At 38.3% G+C, this 20,505-nt stretch overlaps 1 protein-coding gene across 1 annotated transcript in view; it reads left to right on the top strand.

Annotated features, from left to right (window-relative positions):
- LOC124158586 overlaps positions 1–20,505 on the top strand; it is a 194,289-nt gene that overhangs the window by 166,833 nt on the left and 6,951 nt on the right. The window contains exons 4-5 of the mRNA XM_046533747.1: positions 6,358–6,637; positions 8,609–8,765. Of these exons, the coding sequence (XP_046389703.1) occupies positions 6,358–6,637; positions 8,609–8,765 (437 nt within the window). The remainder of the gene's footprint in view (positions 1–6,357; positions 6,638–8,608; positions 8,766–20,505) is intronic.

The following is a 20,505-nucleotide window of genomic DNA, read 5'->3' on the forward strand; positions in this document are numbered from 1 at the left end:
TCACTATTTATTTTTGAAGTATTTATCCATACTACAGCGTTTTTTCAGCGTTGGTAGAGTAGGTAATTTGTAAAATTAATGGTGACATGATAGAATAGAAATAAACTTTGTTATATTCCACACAGTATGTATTAAAAACTCTAGCGGTCTCAACATTTTCAGGTCATTATCAAGAGGTAACAAATGAAAAGGTCGGAACGAGTTATATTCCACACAATATTTATTAAAAATTCTACCTTTTTCAGCCTTTTCAGGTCAACAGAATGAAAATGTCGAAACCGGTGGAGTTTTTAATAAATATTCTGTGGAATATAAATAAGTTTATTTTTTATTCTATCATATTTCTATTCCTGTTATCTTGATGACTAGAAGATGCATGTATTTATAGTTAAGCATGGAAATGAGGATAGTGTATTTTTACATGTATTACCCTTCCACTGAGTGTCAGTATTATCCATTCAGTCATCGTTCGGTTCAGTATCTCTTTCACAGCAACCGTTCAAATTCATTCTAGGCGACCTTCATTACGATTATACCTACGATGTTCTTTACCTACTATAAAACCCTCACGTAAGCACACAGCGAGGTCGTTCGTAAGCTTGGTATCTAATTGAGGCAGGGCAGTAATCCATTCACGACCGCCGTGTGGATTAGGTTTCCGAAAACTGCCGCCAGCGTGCGCTAGAATCTCTGAAGCGTGAGAAGGTAATTCCCCTTCGGGTCGCACTGGCTTCAATGTGTCGGTCGGAGGACGAGTCTTGAATGTTTAGATGTCAGCAGTGCGAATCCATTGGTCATCATTTCGCCATCTACTATAGGGTGTTTGGCGGTCGGAAATTAGGGTCAGATGAGATTTAGAGAGGGTAATGTGGAAGGGTAAGAGGCTGAACGAGAGAAACCCATTGAAGGCGGTGGTCTCTTTTGTGAATGAATTGTAACGGACACCGTGCCCTCATTTTTGGTTAGGCCTAAGCGTGTCGAATTCATTAATGCACCATTTCGGTCATTTCACCCTTGTTTTACCTCCATGTCATGACAAAACCTAAATGGTAGCTTGGTTTTGGTACCTAAGTGAAGTATTGTATCTGATTTTAAAGTTTAAAATGTGTTTATAAAATCGCTTAGTTTGTTTGTCACCTTTCCCGGGTGAAATCTTGCAATTCAATTTTAACCCCATTTCTGATTAGCTATCAAGCTGTAGTTTTCAGAATTACTCAGAATGCAATATCCTAACACTTTATTAAGATTTAAACTGTACTTTGATTACTATTCAGAATTCAAAGTTAAATATGGAGATTAGTTTAAAAAATGGCCACCAAAGTCCGATGGCAGCGCTGCGGTCATTGAAAGGAAAGAGAAAGATCATAACAACAAATTTGTTAACATCAAAGATCATTGGAAAATTGTAGACGATTAAACCGTTGTTTATCATAAAAAGTTATTTTTACATTGTAATATTATATTAAACAATGCAATTTCGTAAAAGAAGCTATTTTTTATCCCGCAGTAATATCATCAAAGTAATTTCAGCAACAGACTCTTTGCTTGAAATTAACTTCGGGGGTGGGGGAGCTTATGTGATATGCGGATTGCCTATATTGATATATCTAACGATTTGATCGTTGGATTATTCTTCCTCATAGAATAATCCTCTAAGGTCGTTAGAATATCAATTGCGTACGCATGGTTTCGCTGATGGTAGGACCTGCCCGCCTTGTGACGGTGCAGGATTCCTCGTCCCTTCCTTCCTTCCCCGTCCTTTCCTTGGAGGCGTCGTCGGGCTCCTATCGCGGCGGCGCCTCCTTTCCTTGTTCCTTCCCGTCTTTCCCCTTCTGGGGGCAGAGGAGAAAAGCTAATCGCTTATAGTCCTCGCCCCAGTAGTGTATCCAGCGAACCCGACCCAAGGGTTTCGTTTCCATTGCCTATATTGATATATTGTCGCCATTTTGAACTATAATTATCTTAAAACTATACTTTAGATGAGGAGAACTATAATTTCATTAAATCATACATATATTTTGTTTGCATAGTTATAAAAGTTTAATTCATCGGTTGTTATCGGCAAGCATTATGTGAATGCGTAGAAAATTGGGACGACGGAGGATATGTCCCAGGGTAAGAGGTTTTCTCAGCAGATTTATTTGCAGCTAGTCACCATAAAGTGTAAAAGTTCGAGGGGTGAGGGAAATGAAGTCCTCAAAGCCCCCCCTAACTACGTGTCTGTTTAGCAGAATGACATGACAACGGTATTGGTATTTCGTGCCGTGTCATGACGGTTCTACAAACTGTTAAAGGAAAAAAAACACCTCGTACCTATTCATTCGTTTACGAATTTTTATTCCCTTGTTACGTTAATTCTTAACTTAAAGACTCATAAATCCCACAGATAATATCTTTCAGAGCACTGGAGTTTTTGGTATGGTGGTTCATTCCATGCTGCATGTTATCTTGTTCTTTAACATACCCCAACAATATTTGTGGTAGTGGTGAGTCATACATGATATTATGTGATGGTGGTGAGTTATGCCGCATAAGAGTTTATATTTAGATTAGATAATTAAGGCTGAATGTTGTAAATAAGCAGTTTATAAGGGTTTATTTTATTTTAATATAACAATTTTTTGGCGGGTTTTGCCTACCTCATCGTAAAGCCTTAAGTGTAACGGGAAAGCCCTATCAATAAACCAAATTTGGCATATACCTTAATTTTAATCAATTTTGAGAAAAAAGTTTTGAAAAATTGGTGGATGTGCTTCCTATAAACTCTCTTGATTGAGATTTGGAAGAAAAATATTTTTCCATAGGTAAAAAAAATGTTGTCCATAAAGGTGTAATGAAGTGTCTGCACTTATTGACAGTATATTGATTTAAATGCAAGGAAATCAGTGATTTTATCTTTATCGAGAAAAAATGAAATATCACATATCTCTGACAATTTAAACTCATCTGCTAGTTAGTATTAATAGAAAATATCCAAAGAAAGAACTGTCTAAAGGAAAAAAATCTACGGAACCGGTTTTTTTGCCTCTCTAATGATAGTAACCAAGGTCAGTCGAAATTATTTATTACCTGTTTTATTTGGCTTTCACATTTCTTTCTTTCGCAGTATTCATATCAAACGTCTTTCATCTACCTAAATACTAAATAATTGATTTCCAATGGTTGTCTTATGATGTACGAGTAAAAATTATTCCTGAAGGTTCTGTTGCGGGAGAAGGCAATTCTATGCCGTAAAAAGTATGCCTAAATGTTATTTTGGCATACACGCATTAGGCGTAATAATATCTGTACGCTGACTTCCTGTGAACCAACTGGAGCATTTAGATCACCTGTTACAAAATGTCTGACTGTATATTCGTTTAAGTGAGCATTTCAATTCTCTCCACCATATTTGGCTAGGAAAATAATAAATGGTTCTTTTGAGTCACGCACGCTAGTTTTCTGAGTCGAAACTAAATGGCTTTAATATCTTTGTTGGCGTGCCTTTTTATCAAGCATGAAGCTCACGATATATCCCTCTCGTTCCCTATTTTTTCTGCTTTGATTTTTAGCGTGTTTTAGGCATGTGATTTGATGTCATAATACGCTAAAAAAATCCGTTAATAATTACGTATTTGCAAACGCTCGTCGAATTAGATATTTCCAGCTCATTCTGCATGCACAAAGTATGCTGAAGGGTTTCGGAAAAGGATTTTGAAAACATGATCGATGGAAGTAAAACCACGATTATTCACTGGTGATCCATCAAGCGGAACCGTTTTCTTATACTAGACAAGGCAGTAATTGGTCAGCTGTATCTTCAATGGTAATTTAAAGAGTTGATGTGGTTTTTGGATGAACAGAACTAGAATAAAAATATGTACTCATTATAGGACTGATTTTTTTAGAGAAAATGCGGTTGAAAAATAAATAACGTTTGACCAAAAGCAATTTTTTTTCTTACATTTTGGGGAGAAGAAACTTATGGGTACAGTATTGGATATGAATTACTTATCATTGAATAATAATTAGAATGTTCTTAGCCGTTCGAGTTGCAAATTTAGAACTTAAATGGCTCGTGTTTTTATATGAATTTTTATTCGTCATTTTGTTTGATAAAAGCCTCCAGCTCGTAGAATTTTTTTACTTTAGCTATTAATTAAGTTAAGGTTAAAAGTATTCAATCATTAGCTTCAACAAAATACTTCTACTGTTGCATTTGAGGGGGTATTTCCTCTTAATCCTTTTGATTTATAAAGTTGACTAATACCAGTTGAAGGAATTAAAATTAAATAAATCAGTCTGTACAGGGGCGGATCCAGGATTTCTTTCTGGGGAGGCACAAGCAAGGCCGTATCCAGGTTTTTGTTCTGGGGGGGGGGCATAAGGATACCTCGTAGATCCGCCTATGACTCTGTATGTTCCTAAAAGGATTTGACCCTTTTCGACCCCATTGTATCACTTTGAAAACTCTGTGACCCCAAAGTATTTGTAATGGTCATGTTCAGTAAGAGAAGCCTGTTTGTCTGGGTAGGTATTTTGTAGATGATGTCTGATAACTCACGTTATTTTTGCCTTACGATAGGTTAGGAATAGAAGGTATGGGAAATACCCTGCGTTGGCATTAGTTTGCTCTTAATTAAAGGCGCTACGGTGACCAAGGCATCCTGTTCCATCCGACGGATGGAGTGCTGTACTTAAAGTGCCCTTCACAAAGCGGTCATTCACGAATCAGGAAATCTAGGAAAACTCTCGAACACCACCAACCTGGGCCTAAGGACTGGTAGGGCAACATTCTAGCCACAACACCAACCTGAACTCTAAACTAAATATGATATCAATGAAAGCTACAAATCAGTCAGAAGTAATAATTATATATTTTTTGTTTCTTTTTTAAAAAGTAATTTTATTCGTATCTAGTATTATATAAAGGGATAACCGGGGGATGGGTGAGGGTCTGGGGGTAACCTCCCAGCAATAGTGGAGGTTCTAGCAAAATTACCATTCTATCTAGTGTAAATTGGATGTATAAAAGGGGCGCTATAGCCCTTCTCCGGATCTGCCACTGGATGTTACAGTCTTCTGTAAAGCTGAGCGTGAACCAATTTCCTAGTTTTACAAAAATAGCAAATGATTTTGACTTCTTTGTCCGTTTACGATTCGTTATTCTGGTTTATTTGACCCTCGTGCGGTGCATTTGCAAGGGACAAAATGAAAGGTGTTTTTGATGCTTTATTTTTGTTTTAAAAACAGCTTCTTTAGAATTTTTATCGGAATTAGAATTTTCCAGGCCTCGAAATATTTCTTTTAAAGGCATTCTGGTGCCCTAATCTGTGCAAACCGGAAAAGTACAGAGTACATAGTTCTTAACATCAACAACGCTAACGCACTGTTTTCTAAGGTACACTCTCCAAGTTTTTTGGACGTTCGCTACATATGCAGGGAGAAGGAAAATTATGCCAAGAAATTTTAACCCAGGATAGGTGATGTCAGAGATCAGGACACCAAGGTGGGTCCTCTGAGGGTTACAACGCACCGGGGCCCGGGAACCAAGCCCGAGACTTATACGCCCGCGCTCCCGGGGAGGGGCTTGGATAGGAAGGAACAAGGAAAGAGGCGCCGCCGCGATAGGAACCCGACGACGCCTCTGGGATAGAGATAGGGTTGGAAGGGAGGGACGGGATAAACACCTCACCGCTATAGAAGCGGAAAGGGCCTACTGACTAGCGAAACATGGCATCAGCCATTAATGTGCCAACGATTTTGAAAGATTTTCCTATTATAAAGAAAAATCCATCGATCAAATCGTTGACGATAGGTGATGTCAGTTGGAACCAAAATTACTGATTATGTTTTGGTTGAAAATTCACCATTTTTTGCAGAAACTTTGAGCCAAGCGCCTCGATTGGCCACGAGTTTGTCCTTCTGTCGGATGCTCTGGACAACTCATGACTTCGAATCTTTCGCCTGCCGGATACCGTAGGGATATTGTGAACCCCAGTCGAGGGCTCATTATAACCCCAGACCACCCCTGGTAGTGGCGTAGTGAGGGGGGTAGGCCTGGGGGATCCGGACTCCCCCCCAAAATATTTAAACACAATTATTTTACTTCATAAAAGTAAACAAAATATTGAAATGCCATGAATTAAAAGATTTCTTTGTAAAATGAAATTTTTCGATTATAAAATGTGTTAAAATTAGTTCAAATCCCTCTACTTGGTACCCTGTTTTTTTTTTTTCACCCCTGGTTTTGGGCCCCCCCAAACAAAATTCCTGGCTACACCGCAGACCCCTGGTTGATATTTTAATTGCTTTGCATTTGTAAATTGTATTTCTAGTGTACGTTAATAAAATTTTCACGTGTGTCCCTCTACTTAGGTTTCTGTTGCTGTTCCTGTTGGTGTCGTGCCTGCTGGGCGGCTGCGGCTGGATCCGGCGCCGCCGCCTCTCCGAGTGGCGGTGCTGCTTGTGCTGCTGTTGCGGCGGCAGGTGCTGTCCCTCGCCCGGGTGCCGCACCTCCGACTCCCGCACCTCTGACGTGGACGAAGACGAGGATGAGAGCGAGGGTGATTACGGGTGGGGGCCGTATGTTGGCCGGGACGCCCTCAATGGACCTGGCTGCGTCACCTATTATCGCCCACCCCCACCCTACAGCGAGGTCAGTATGACGCACTGAATACACAGAGTGCATGTGGATACTTACTATTATTTCATACTCTGGAAAGGGTTTTTGGTGGTCACAATGTCGATTTTATGCTGTCCGGAAGTAGCTGAAAATGGTTTATTTCGATAATTTGTACAGTATTTTAGGCATTTCTGATGATTTTGGGGACTTTTTCCACCAAAAATTAATCCCTTTTTTAAAAGTGGGTTTGAATTTCACCATTTTCAGGACGTAGGTATGGAAATCCACGAAAAAGTCTTTTTTGGCAGTTATCCTTAAGATATCTTGGAATTTAAAATAATGAATTTACGGTTAAAGTTTCTTAAATGAAGGCATATTACTAAAAAAAATTGACACTGAATCATCCAAGAATGCAATTAACCAACATTTAAAAATACTCTCGATATGTGCTTTATTGCACAGTAGAAATGCAAAATGCCGAAATCACCTTAATGATATTTTACGCAATGTGTAAAATAAATGTGACAAAGCTGTAATGAACATCCTCCTAACGGAACTGTTGACGGTGCAAAGTTGTCGTGTATGTACTCATCCGTGGCATTTAACTTACGAAAACAGTCTTGGAGATGCTCTTGATTCTCACGATGCCTTTACAGCCCCTTTTAAGATGTTCATATTAAAGCGTGACACCCATTTTGAAGGTTATACTGTCACAGTTCATAATTTTAACGTGTGTATATCATGATAATATAATGATATATCATTTCAGAAGGAGGCTGAAGTAGTTTCGGCGTATTTTAAAGTATACAATTCAAGCTCCTTCAAGAGTTAGACATATTTGGAACTTATGTGTTATTTATTATAGTATTCTACCGATTAAGGTAGGTTTCCATGGAGTACTAAAGAATTAATCTGGGAGCCTCCCTTTCTTTCCAGCACTGCCTTCTTTAATTCACTTCAAGGCCCATAGGCGGATCTAGTGGGGGGCCACAGGAGCACGTGCCTCCCCCCCAGAACCTTAAAATATGCAGAATTTTTAATATGGTCCCGTTATCATTGCGTTCGTTTTGTATTACGGGGTATCCTTGTGTCCCCCCCCCCCCCAGAACAAAATCCTGGATACAGTCTTGCTTGTGTCCCCCCAGAAATAAATCCTCGATCCGCCCCTGGTAACGCCTCTTCCCTTTCAATCTATCTAAAATTCCTAATCTCCTTCTTCCCCTCCCTCGTTTACCTAGCATTCTAAAAATGTTGAAATCATTTTAGAAGTTTCAACTGAGAGAGCTAATATGTTTTCAAAATAATTTTGAAGTTATTTCAATACGGTCTAACAATATATTTAGGTCAAAATATTTTTCTCATGAGATTTTGCTACTTGGGTAATGTGTTAACTGTATACTTGCAAGTACGTGGTACATACATGTATGTATACTGTTTACTATGTAATACATTTATTTTTATCGGCAATTTGTGAATTACGAAATGAGAAAATTCTTGTGAATGGTTTCTCTAGTCTTTGCTCACGATATATAGCGTGGGCTGACAGTTGAAGTATGATCCTTTCATTATCCTTGGAAGGGAGAATGTGTTTCAGTGGCATAGCGAGGGGGGGGGGTCTGGACCCCCCAAAATATAAAAACACAGTTTCTTTCCTTCATAAAAGAAAACAAGATATTGAAAAATCATGAATTTAACAAAGATTTAGTGGACAATTGAAGTTTTTCTGCAATGAAAAGTGTTAAAATTGTTTTACAGCCCTCTACTTAGTACTATGTTTTTCAAAAATTTTTCACCCAGGTTTTAGACCCCCCGAACGAAATTCCTGGCTACACCATTGATGTGTTTATGTGTTATTATGAAAACATTCTCTCTGATAATTCTCATTGACACAATGTGTTTGGAACAGTTTAATTTAATCTCAGAGGGCTATCTTAAAATTTTGCAATTTTTCTCATGTAATCCTATTTTCTTTAGGATTTAGCCAATCTATTTTCTTCATTTCAGGTGACATCAAAACCAGACCTATATCCTCTCGTCATAAGCGTGGGTGGCACAAATGGTTGTGGAGCAAAGAGCCCTGTGTCCATGGCTGGTAGTAATAATGGTGCTGGTGGTTACCTGATGGTCCATTTCTTCAGAAACTACTTTGTTCGTCCTGTTGGTAAGTGTATGATTTTACACTTACCTGGAGAATAATATCTATTAATTTTTTCAGGCTCACCTGTAGGTTAAAACATTGTAGTCAGAAGACTATATGGGCTCCACCTCATTGCCCAGTCTCAAGGCTACAATATGTAATACTATGAAGGCAAGTAGCCCTATGGTATCATGGTGCCGGAGCAAGCCAGAACACCGTTCCGGCACTAGTTAACAGAAGGCATAGTCGTTAAGTCACAATTTTATCAATTTTGTTGCCTCAAAATTATGTATACATACATAACATTCATAACCAAAACAAAAAAGTTTGTTATAATGCAAATTTGAACTTGTAATTAAAAAGAAAACGCGCACAGTAATGTCTATTTCACTTCTAAAAAAGTTAAGGAAAGTGCGTTCTGACGCTGCTAATTTTGCCATGGTGTCACTGAAGTAGCCTTAAGAATGTGCAACTATTCGGAGTCTGAAACGTCGGCTGAATTTATTTTTTTCCCTCCAGTTGGGAACCCGTAAATAAAAAGTTTATCTTGTTTTGCAATGTATCTATGGTACAACTGATGCCTCATAATACTTCATTGTAGCTAAATACCTATTTGTTTTACACCAATCCTTATTACTTTGTTTGCCTTCTAGTAATATACCCTTGTCTGTTTTTCATTTTAGTTTTGCAAAATGACATTGCCATCATAGTATTATTGCCAAGAATAATTATCAGTTGCACATTTTAATTCCTCAACAGAAATATTTTATAACAGATAGTCTACTTGTCTCACTTGCGTAACTCCAAATGACATCAATTTTAGGTTCAGTTATGATTTTACAATGAAATCCAATTGTTCCATTCCTCCCACTGCAGACAAGACTGTAGACAGACAAGAATTTTTGCAGGGGCATTTGGGGGGGATTCCTTTTTGTTTGTTAATTTGGATGGAGTACACTTTTGACCGAATATCCAAAACATTTTGGGTGTGTCTTGAATCGTTCCCTTCTCATAATGGCCTTCCTTGCTGACCATTATTGGAAGTTCATTTCTGGTGCCAGCATGAATCTAAGTTGAGTGAAACCTTAGTTTATAGGTCCTCTTTCATGAGGATACCTCTGACTTAAAGACAGAAGGTATTCAATTTCCCTTAATTAAATGAATAACAAAAAATCTTCAACTTATGGACGCATCTCACCAGTAGATATGATTTCACTCACAATTGCTGTTTATTAGGGAAAGGTTTTAAAAAAAATAGGAACGTGTTAAATATCAGTAAAATTTTAGCTTTAGATAACAATAATAATAAAATATTCATTCATCTCATGCACATTTGCATGTGATGAATGTCATCATAAGTACACTACACTGTGAGGAAGTAAAAGTTTAAGCTTAGGTTTATCAGTATTGTTTACTTACTCATTGGTGAAGTGTAGCATTTTAAATGGATTAACATTAAAAACACCAGACGGAAAAATCAAGTTCCAAATACTCCTCAATATCATTTAATGGCCTCTGCATGAGCCACTTTCCCATCACCCCTTTGAACTCGTTTAAGTTTACATGGTGGGCAGATTTGGGCAGCATATTAAAAACTTTGGAGTCAATAGTTAGTGCCCTTTGATTCTTAGCCAGTCTGCATCTCTATTACCGCAATATTTTTCTGGTACATTCTTATTTCTTCATTTTTCATCCTACCTTCTAACTTATTTCTCTAGCCTTTTCATTTCCTGCCACATTCTATTGTTTAATTGACCATATTTACTTCCTTCCTCTGTGTGCATGAATTTTTGCTTTTTCTTTTCTCCATTTTCATAATAGAATCTTTGATGATTCATGTTTTTTAACCTTTCTGTAATCCCTGTATCCAATGGACTTCTCTACCACACCGATTATTTTCATTTCTACCCTCTCCCACCTTTCACCAGTCTCCATCTACCTTCGCTTCTAAATTCTTTTCTCTTAAAGCTTTTTTCCTTCCCTTAGTCTCCTTCATAGTATTTATGATCCATTTTCTGGTCAATCTGCATTTGGTAAGCATTTTGACCCTTATATTAAAGAGCATAATTAGCTGGTGGTTGTCATCTAAATCTAAGTCTTTGCTATCACATACCTCTTCCACATCCTCTTCTCAGTGCAAGCCAGTGTGAATATAGTGTGTGCTCCCAAACCACCACAATGACACTGGGATGTTTTATTTCCTCACCAAAATCGTATCGCAAGAGTGATCTAGGCAAATTTCTCCTTTGCTATGTTTCAAATTTTAAACGAAAGCTATAATTCATCAACTTTGCTAGTTGACATTTGTTTTCCTGCAACCAAACATCACGCTATACCTGAAACTCCTGTAGTCCTTTCTCTTTTTCCATCTCAACTCACTTTGTCCCAAACAATCTATTTTCCCTCTCTTTATTCCCTGCTTGATTTTTTTAGAACTTACCTGACTTCATCATTGCCCTGGCATTCCATTATTCATTCATTTAAGCATTGCATTCCAGATCAGACTCTTCACTAGCCTTTTCTGTAAACCCTTACATACCTAACATCTCAACTGCTCTTTCCAATTTGTGAATGCCTCATTTGCTAATGGCTATCTCTTCCTTATGCACTGACTGAATTATCCCTTTTCCTTTGATATGCTCCCCAAATAAGTGAACTGCTACTGTAACGTCGCATCCATGATGTTCGGCGTGATTTATTATGCCATGGTCCTTGGATTATGCATTGATGTTTGAATTGTATTTTTATTTGTATGCGTGTTTATGTTTTATGTTTATGCGTGTTTATGTTTATGTTTATTGCTGTTTTGGAGTTGAGGGCACTATGGTGATGGGGGAGTAAACGATTGATTGTTGGGAAGAGAGCCATTTTGGATGCAGGAGAGAAAATAAAGCTCAAAACTTTATAAATGATAATTATTGTTTAAGAAGAGAAAAGGTTGCAACATCACACTACGTATATTATCACACTCATATTCCTTGATCGCAATTCTTTATCAAACCATATTACTTTAGTCCTCTACTGAATAATCATTGTACCATATGCCTCACTCTATTCCTCTCGTGAATCTACTAGAACCTGAAGCCCTCTTCCTGATTAAATAATCAATGCCTGATTATTCACGAACCTCACTGATTTCATCATTATTATCCCCACTTTCACTCCTGCTTCTTGCCCATCCCATGCCTCCCGCGTTGTTCCCCCAGTTAGCTTCTTAAAATGCAAGATGAAAAGCGGGCAGCCTTGTTTCAGTCCTCTGCCAATGCTTGCCAACCAGGTTTCTCTGTCAGCTACACTCACTTCTGCAGCCTTAACCTTGTGCAGATTACAAATATAAGTTGCCTAGCACTCCAACCCACTCTTATTTTCCTTAGAATGCCCATTAACTTTTTGAAGTTCTCTTTGTCAAATGCTTTCTCAAAATCTACAAAGCAAACAATCAAGTCTTTGCTTTGTTCTAGGTTCCTCTCCCTAAGAATCCTTATTTCTTCTATGAAATTGGAGGTCTCCTTATTATCCTCCTTTCCTGAAACTGAAGTGAATCATCACCAAAATCATTCTGCATGAAAATAAAGATCATCACCAAAATTTTTCTTTCTCTCCTCTACTTTTTTTACATCATTTCATCCATGATCCTACTTTATCTTTTCTATATTAATAATGAAAAACACTTTGTTACTTCCACTTTGTGTTTTTCATTATTAATATGAAGCCCTTCCACCTCGTAAAAGCTTCAAGTTTTGATTTAATTTATCTTTTCTCCTTCAGCGTAATAGATACTTATCTAATCACCTTATCTGCTGCTTTGAATATTCCCATTTTCATTTGATCCCACCCTTCCTTTATTGCCTGCTTGTTTGCAATTCTTTGATATTATTCTCCACTACAGTCCTGCCACCAAGAGATGTCCGATCACAGATATATACAATAGATTGGCAGTGCCTATGTTTTCCTCACGGTGGCGCTGAAGCCGGCCGGCAGAAGAATTTTGCGCAACTAGCCATCTTGCTTTCACCGACCGTTGCTCATGTGCCATTAACATACGTGTATTTGAGAGGCTACTTTTCCTGCTTTTGGAGCTTTTTAAAAGAAGAATGGTGAACCACTGCGTTATGTGGGGGTGCACATTTAAGTATACTACGAGGGGAAATTTTCCTGGGGGCGAAAATGTGTCTCTACACGCGTAAATAATAGATATAAGGAAAGCATGGTTTGCGTTCAGTAATGTCTCCGCTTCCATCTCACAGAGCATGAAAATATTTTCCAAAGCCTTTTTTTTGTACGTATCGCCACGAAATTTATATCACGTGAAGTCCAGGTTATGCTCTACCTTTTTAAATTTATTGTTGGCAAAATTCACATAGTTGTAGAAATAGCATCATGAAACTGTGACACGTTATTTTTGCTGAAATGCAAATTGCTCTCCAAAACAAATTCTAAAGGTGTGTGACGGAAGCGGATATTTACCGGAGTTTCTGAAAGCGATATCATTTCAAATGCAGTAGCTTCATATCTCTAGGATCGGTAATTAACCCCTCAAGCGCGGCGGGCATTTATTTAAATACCATCCCAGCGGCCGGATGAGATTAAGAAGACTTCACCTTATTGGCATACTATCATTCAATAATTTATATCGTTCATAATATACGATCATTATCATTAAAATTTTTTGTAAACTTGCATAATGTAGTGCGCTACTATATAATAATTTTTCAAGCGTTTGAATAAATATAGGCGTTGAGTTTTTCGACCGAAGTCGTCAATGTGCTGGTTTAAAACGGAATTTCATCGAATCATTTTAAAAATTTCTGAAGGCCTAAAGTCGTTATGAATATTTTATTGGAGAGGGAAAGCATTTCTTCAAAAGATAGAGCAATTTGTTTTAATCTAAAATACAATATCTGGCGGAGAAAAAAAATTATATACAGTAGGTCAGGAAGCGTACTGGGTACGCATGACGGCGTTGAGGGGTTAATAACATGTGCATTCTCTGTCTCGGTGTTTTGATGACGGAATCATCATGATGTTTTCAGTTGTGTTTTCTGTGTTTACCAAGAAAAGACTTTCCCCAGTTTCCATTATGTCATATACTTTCCGCTGTTGCATTATTACATTGTATCGGAATTTTATTTCCGTTGTAGTATTATTATTTATTTAGATATGTAGAGCGTGTATTATGCACCTTTAACTCTATCTGGAAACTTAACGAATTTCTTTCAAAAGCATAAGTTTTGACTTTGTTAATATCTATTGAGTGAAATTCCGAGAAACCGATCGCTTAAATAATGGTTTGCATGTGCTCGCGGTGAAATGACGCGGTCACATTCATTATAATTCAACCTTTCCATGTAGCACTTATCAGGTATTTGATCATTTTGTGGCTTCTATATAGAACATGGTGTCTGTTATAATCACTTATCCCGGTAAGATAGAAATTCTAATTAAAAACGTACCCCCTCATGATGTAAGATTTATATTATAGTCTGCTTCCCCTTCGAATATTATAACAACATGAAACTGATTATTGATGATCATGGATCAAATCGTTGAGTTTTTTAAGCCAATAACTTCTTTTCAAGTTCGCTATTGGGTGATCGTGAGGGGAAATCCAAAACACTGCCTATATAAAATAATGTAAATTATATTTCTGATGCTTAAGGATAGGAATTCAATCGCATTGACTCTTTACGACCTCAGAAAAGCATTTTACAGCACCAAGCAGCATGCCTTGCTCAGAAAGTTAGATCATAATGGGTTTAAATAGGTTGAATCAAATTTAATTACGTAATATTTTTGGCCCGATTACTTATGGCAGTGAAAGGTTAGGTAGCATTGCTTCTACGTTTTTCGTCTAATTGACAACTCTAACTGAGCAACAACTCTTTGACAACAAAAATACAGTAAGTGGAAGCATCAAACCTTTGGAATTTTCGAATTATTTTGTTTGAATAGTGTGACAATGTCGCTGGTAAATCTAAGGGTGAACAATACCATGTATTCACGATTGTAGGCTACCTTCCTACACTAGCAGACGACGTAGTTAACCATTTTCCCCATCTGCTACGCCCCTTCTACATTTGGGACACAATATTTTTTTTCGAGATAACTCATGCATATGGATTCAAATTCCATAATATTGAGCAGGAACCGAATTAGTATTAATCTTAGCTCAGCTTATATTACCAATTTCATAACTTCGTCACGGTTATGTTCCGCTCAAAGATTGGTTAATTTACCACGTAAGTGTCAAGATCGGTCCCTTTCTTTTTAATTGGATACATCTTAAACGAAAATGACAACGTTTTCTATAGTTCATAGCCTTAATCAATGCGCCATTATCTTTCACAATGTAATTTTCCTCCAGTTCCCTACTTACGCAAACGCATAGGTCGGTGAAAGCAACATGGCCGCCAGCAGAAAGGCATGGCTTCACCCCCCCCACTCCCATTGCCAATCTATTGTATATATCTGTGTGTCCGATGATAGGCAGAAGGGTCTAGTTTGGGGTAGGGGGCGAGGCTGCCGGGTCAGAAGGGGAAATGCCCACATCACTCGTAAGCAAAAGGCTTCCTTGAAGAAAGGAGCCGGAAGGGACGATGAGCGTGAAGGACCCAAAGCAATTATATCTTGTTTTGGTGATTTGAAGGCAGGGATTGTTTCGGTGCTTTGTATGCAAGTGAAAATGTTGTATATCCAGGCGAGGGTGTGAGGTGCATTTTGGGAACAGTGATTGGCAGCAAACCATGTTGGCACAGGGTTCTCCACCCCTCATTTTGGGCTGTCATCGGATAACTCTCGCCCGCCAGACTGTAGCTCCTGCTATTTCCCTCTTCTTGTCCCCTTCTGAGCTTTTATGTTCTATTTCCTCACCTTTCTGCTATTACTCAGTCTTTTGAATCTTACATTGCATCTCATTAAGACTAGGTTGCGGTCTGAATCCACGTCTGCCACAAAGAGGCTGTGTAATTTTTTTTCACTCTATTTATAAAGCCCTACCTTACTATTATGTACACTTTTATATTTCCCAGTATTCCCTTGGCTCTTTCAAGTTCCTTCTTACTTTCACTTGTAATGATGATAAAACGATGTATTTGTGCTGACTTACTTGTTCCCCTTGCAAAATATACTTCTTCTCGAACCCCCTCCCCCACATCCCATTGGTTTAACATTCCTAGTCCTAAGTCTCCTAATTTGTTTCCATCTCTCCCTTCCCCAACTGAAGTGTTCCAATCCCCGAGGACTATTAGAGTTTACTTTCATGGGATTACCCTATTACAGTGGAGTAGCAAGGTATTCGGGGGGGAAGGGGGGTTCCAAAATCAGGAGGAAAAATTTTTTAAAACATGGTACCAAGTGGAGGGTTTTGAACTAATTTTAAAACTTTTCATAGTCAAAAAAGCTTCATTTGTCTAAGAAATCTGTTGTAAATTCATGATTTTTCAATATTTTGCTTTCTTTTATGAAGCAAAGTAATTGTGCTTTTATGTTTTGGGGGGGTCTGGACCCTTCCGGTCCTCCCCCGTGGCGATGCCACTGCCTTATTAATTTCCTGAAGCTGTTCATACACCCCATTTACTTCCTCCACCTTAATATTACTAATGAGCATGTACATTTGAACCACCATAAGGTTGGTGGCTCGCATCTCTATTTGTACGTACCTACCACTGACATGGTAGCAGTCTCTTACCTAGATGCCCAATTTATACCAAAGCTACCCTTTGATGACCACTTTATACAACCCTGTACTTATTACTACAGTAGTCCACTGTATACTTCCATCTCACCTCACTCAGTCCTTACATATCTATTCTTGATTTCTGTATCTCCCTTATAGTATTCTTTAGTTTTCTTGCCATCCTCATTTTCCTCTCATTCCTTGTCCCAATGCTCACTACTCCCATCTCCATCTTCGTGGTCCTCTTTTAATCTCTCTTGTCTATTGCTGATGATGATGTGCATAGGTTTTGCTCTCTTCAAGAGTTTTGCTTAATGGCAACCTTGCCAACCTCATAGCCTTAATTGACTTCTGCCTCGAAGGGAAGGTTCCCATTTGAAAATCTATGGGTGATTTGATAAATCTTCATTTTCTCTGGAAAAAGATGGCTGGCAGTGTTTCTCACTTCCATTCCAACTGTTTTTTTTTACGTGAAACCTTCACATGGACTACGTTTCATTTGGCTCAAGCCCTTTGACCAATCTGCCATGAATGGCCACCCAGAAGTAATTGAGAATTATCCTTACTACTGACGCTGTAGGAGTCATCGGAGCATGCAAGCCTTTCCACCGCAACAAGGTTGTAGCCAAAGAAAAGAAATTGTATGAGGGATATCTCAAGAATCTGTCACCTGTGGATGGGTTTTTGGGGCTAATTTGATTTAGCATCATGTTTTCAGGGAAAATATGTGTCTTTGTACAGTTGATAGGGTTTTTCACTTCCATGCACATTTCTGACATGGTTTTTCATGTGATGACATCTCATGGGCTACCTTTAGACTAGCTCCTACCCTTGGACCTCTCTGGTATGAGTTACCCTACTGGGAATGATTAAGAAGTGCATAACTCTTGCGAGTGCCAGTGTAGGGGTCATAGGAACAGGCAAGACTTTCCACCATGGCATGATAATAGCCAATGGAAAGTGGATACGAATTTTGGCCAATGTGGAAAAAACCTAATTGGCACATATTATTGAAAAATGGTTTCAATACCTCTAATAATTTTACTGATAGGGAAAAATAATCTGGGGAGTAACACATTTTCTCAAAAAAATGGGATCATCGTAAAGAACTGTGTGAAATTATTAAATGATATCATTGCAAGGGTTTTCACAGGGTAATTAGTGGGGTGATGTTGCGGGGGGTGGGCGGAGTGCAGTAACGGAACTCCTGTGAAGTCATCGCATCCACCTGCACTCTCATCCCTCCCTGACGCATCACTCTCTTGTCATCAATTTGTCCCTTGGACCCCCATATTGATATAAATATGGGGTACCCAAAGGACAAGGGACCCCTTCTTGCGATACCTCTCCCTGGATCTGCGCCCTCGCAAGACTCGTATCATCCTCTGTTCCTAGCCGGTCTGCGCCCTCGCAAGACCCGAAGATCCTCCTCCCAACCACCGGGCTCAGATTTTGCTGTAAGATGTGAGTCTGTGTAATAAACTTCGGCCAACAAATACATAAGTACTTATTATTTATTCCTTAATGTCACGATGACAAGTTTCCCTGAGACAAGTTAGGCTTTAAATTCTCAAAATTAGCTATCTCGTGAAACTTATTGGCTCTCTTTTATGTAATATTTGAATCCATTTACAAATATCATGGCATAAATAAAACTAGCCCTTCACTGTTTTACGAGTGTTCAGAAGGGTTACGAATGTTACTCTATTATCATTACCACTTAAGATCGAAGTGGGAGAGATCAACTTTTGTTCTGGTTTTTCCCCCAATCTCTCCTGATTTCATAGCCCTAACTTTTCAGCAACCATTCTTAGGTCTTCTGTTACACCAAACTTTGCGCCAAAACAAGAAACAAATCCCAGAGTATCTTGCTCTCAAACCTATACATATTTAAAAAATCAGAATGACTTGCTTTCCTCGTGATGAACTTCATGCCAATATGCTTTTGTTATTTACCTAGCACATCTGCCTACAGCTTCAAGACTTGCTCTTATGCTAATCAATCTACAATCTTCACACCTCCATCCCCCCCTCCAGCCATTCTCACTCTGTCTCGAGTCTTCTGTGTGGCAATGAGGAGTGATGCTATTTCTATATGGACCTTGTGGCTTAATAAATTATATAAGAATTGGCACATTTAAAGATTCAGAATGGAAATCAGCTGACTTAATTTCTCAAAAATATATTAGGCCAATTTTTTGTTGCCGGATAGCCTACTAATTATAATGCCATTGCAATTCTTTTTCAATCATTACCAATGAGTAATTGAATGGATTCAGTTTCCTAGATTTCTGAATTTGGAATATTTTGTATCATCAATTTGGAACCCTTCTTGTTTGATCAAAAGACTGAAATTTTTAATCATCATTACAGTAAGCATACTTTATGTGATTTCCTTTTTAACCCTCTTGCTACTAACAACAAAAATACGTGCCAGGATGTTTCTTGACCCGGGAGACGAAAGCCATACATTTTCACCAGAGATATGCCCACGCAGACGAGCAAATGCCGAAAATATTTGTTTCCTTGGTCTCTCCCTTTTAAGATGGTAGCCAGTTCGCAAAGTCTTGCTTTCAGTACCCAAAAAACTTAGGCCATACCCTCGAAATCCGGGAGCAGGTACCCGGACCCCTTGTTATTACCCCTCTTAGCAGTAAGGGATTGCAGTCTTACAATTGTTCATTCAGTCAGTATTTGAAATAATATTTGTTCCTTTCTCAAAAATATAACTAAGAATTCAATTCTTTGTCTTTTGAGCAGCGTTAACATTTTTTAAATGAAATTCTACCATTAATATTAACTTATATTTTGATTTTAGTATAAACATCAACATGAAAATTGTTGATGCATTGAATCTTTTAATATTGATGGTAGAGCTTTGCGCTAAAGCTGACAATTCTCAGAATGAAACGAGGAATTGAATTTGAAGTCTGCAATGTACGTGCAAGCAACAATTATCCATATAGCTAATTCATATGAACAAAGCATGAGTTGACCACGAACAAATGCGGCTGGTAGGGTTAAAAATCTGGAAAAGAGGGAGCCCAACTACCCTCGGTGTCCGAGATCAGGGGCGCAGCGAGGAATTAAGGCTGGGGGGGGGGTTTAGGTGCAACTTATACAGTGGTGTGTGGGGGTATAGTATACCCACCAGGATAAGCGGTAGGTGTGAGATTAATAAATTGTGGAATTTTAAGATAAATGGTTCAAAATGGTGAGTTTTACAGTTCTCTGAGGGATATTTTATTCATCCTTACACTATTCTATTAGTAATATCAACCCAATTAAATAAAATTGATTAAACTTAAAAATTTCTCTGAGCTCTGGGGGGGGGGGTTTATCCCCCAAAACCCCCCCTTCGCTGCACCACTGTCCGAGATAATGCAGAATCCCTGCTGGGAATAGTCGAAAAGGATGATGCTGACAGAGTGTGATTATCCACGAGACCCTTCTTAACGAATGTCCTGCAAAAATGATCCGCACAGAGGGGACGGAAGAGTCTCTTGCGGCTTAGTCCAGCAGTCATGCTAAGGAGAGAACTCCACCATCTCAAAAGGGTTTGATGAGAAATTTAGCCAAATTATGTAAACATTGTTTTGCTCTTCATGATGCAATGCATTCTTGATTAAAATGAGGAATTATTGATTTCATCCTTGGAACAGATATTTTATTAAGGCATCATGGATATCAAGAATGTCACCGGCACAATCTTCCTTTTCTGAAATCTCTGTTGACAATGTGTTTAGCCGCAGTTGTGCTTTTAGAATTAAACACTTTTTTTATGGCAATCCTGAGTATAATAAGAAAGTTTACTCTAATTTTATGATCATGTACAGGGGTGATCCAGGATTTTTTTCTGGGGGGTAGAGGGGGAGGAACAAGGGTCTTAAAGGCAATCGATCTTCTCATACTTGTGATTAAAAACAAGGTACAACAATTACTTTAGGAAATATTCTCTTTATTATACATAATGTGAAAGTTGTAAATATGAAATTAAATGATTGAGGCTCCATAATAAACAAAACATAATGATAGCTGCATGAAATATTATGTCTATTTTTTAAGCGTCTGTGGTAGGCACATGCTCCC

The sequence above is a fragment of the Ischnura elegans genome, chromosome 5 (assembly GCF_921293095.1).
Source record: "Ischnura elegans chromosome 5, ioIscEleg1.1, whole genome shotgun sequence".
Lineage (NCBI taxonomy): Eukaryota > Metazoa > Arthropoda > Insecta > Odonata > Coenagrionidae > Ischnura > Ischnura elegans.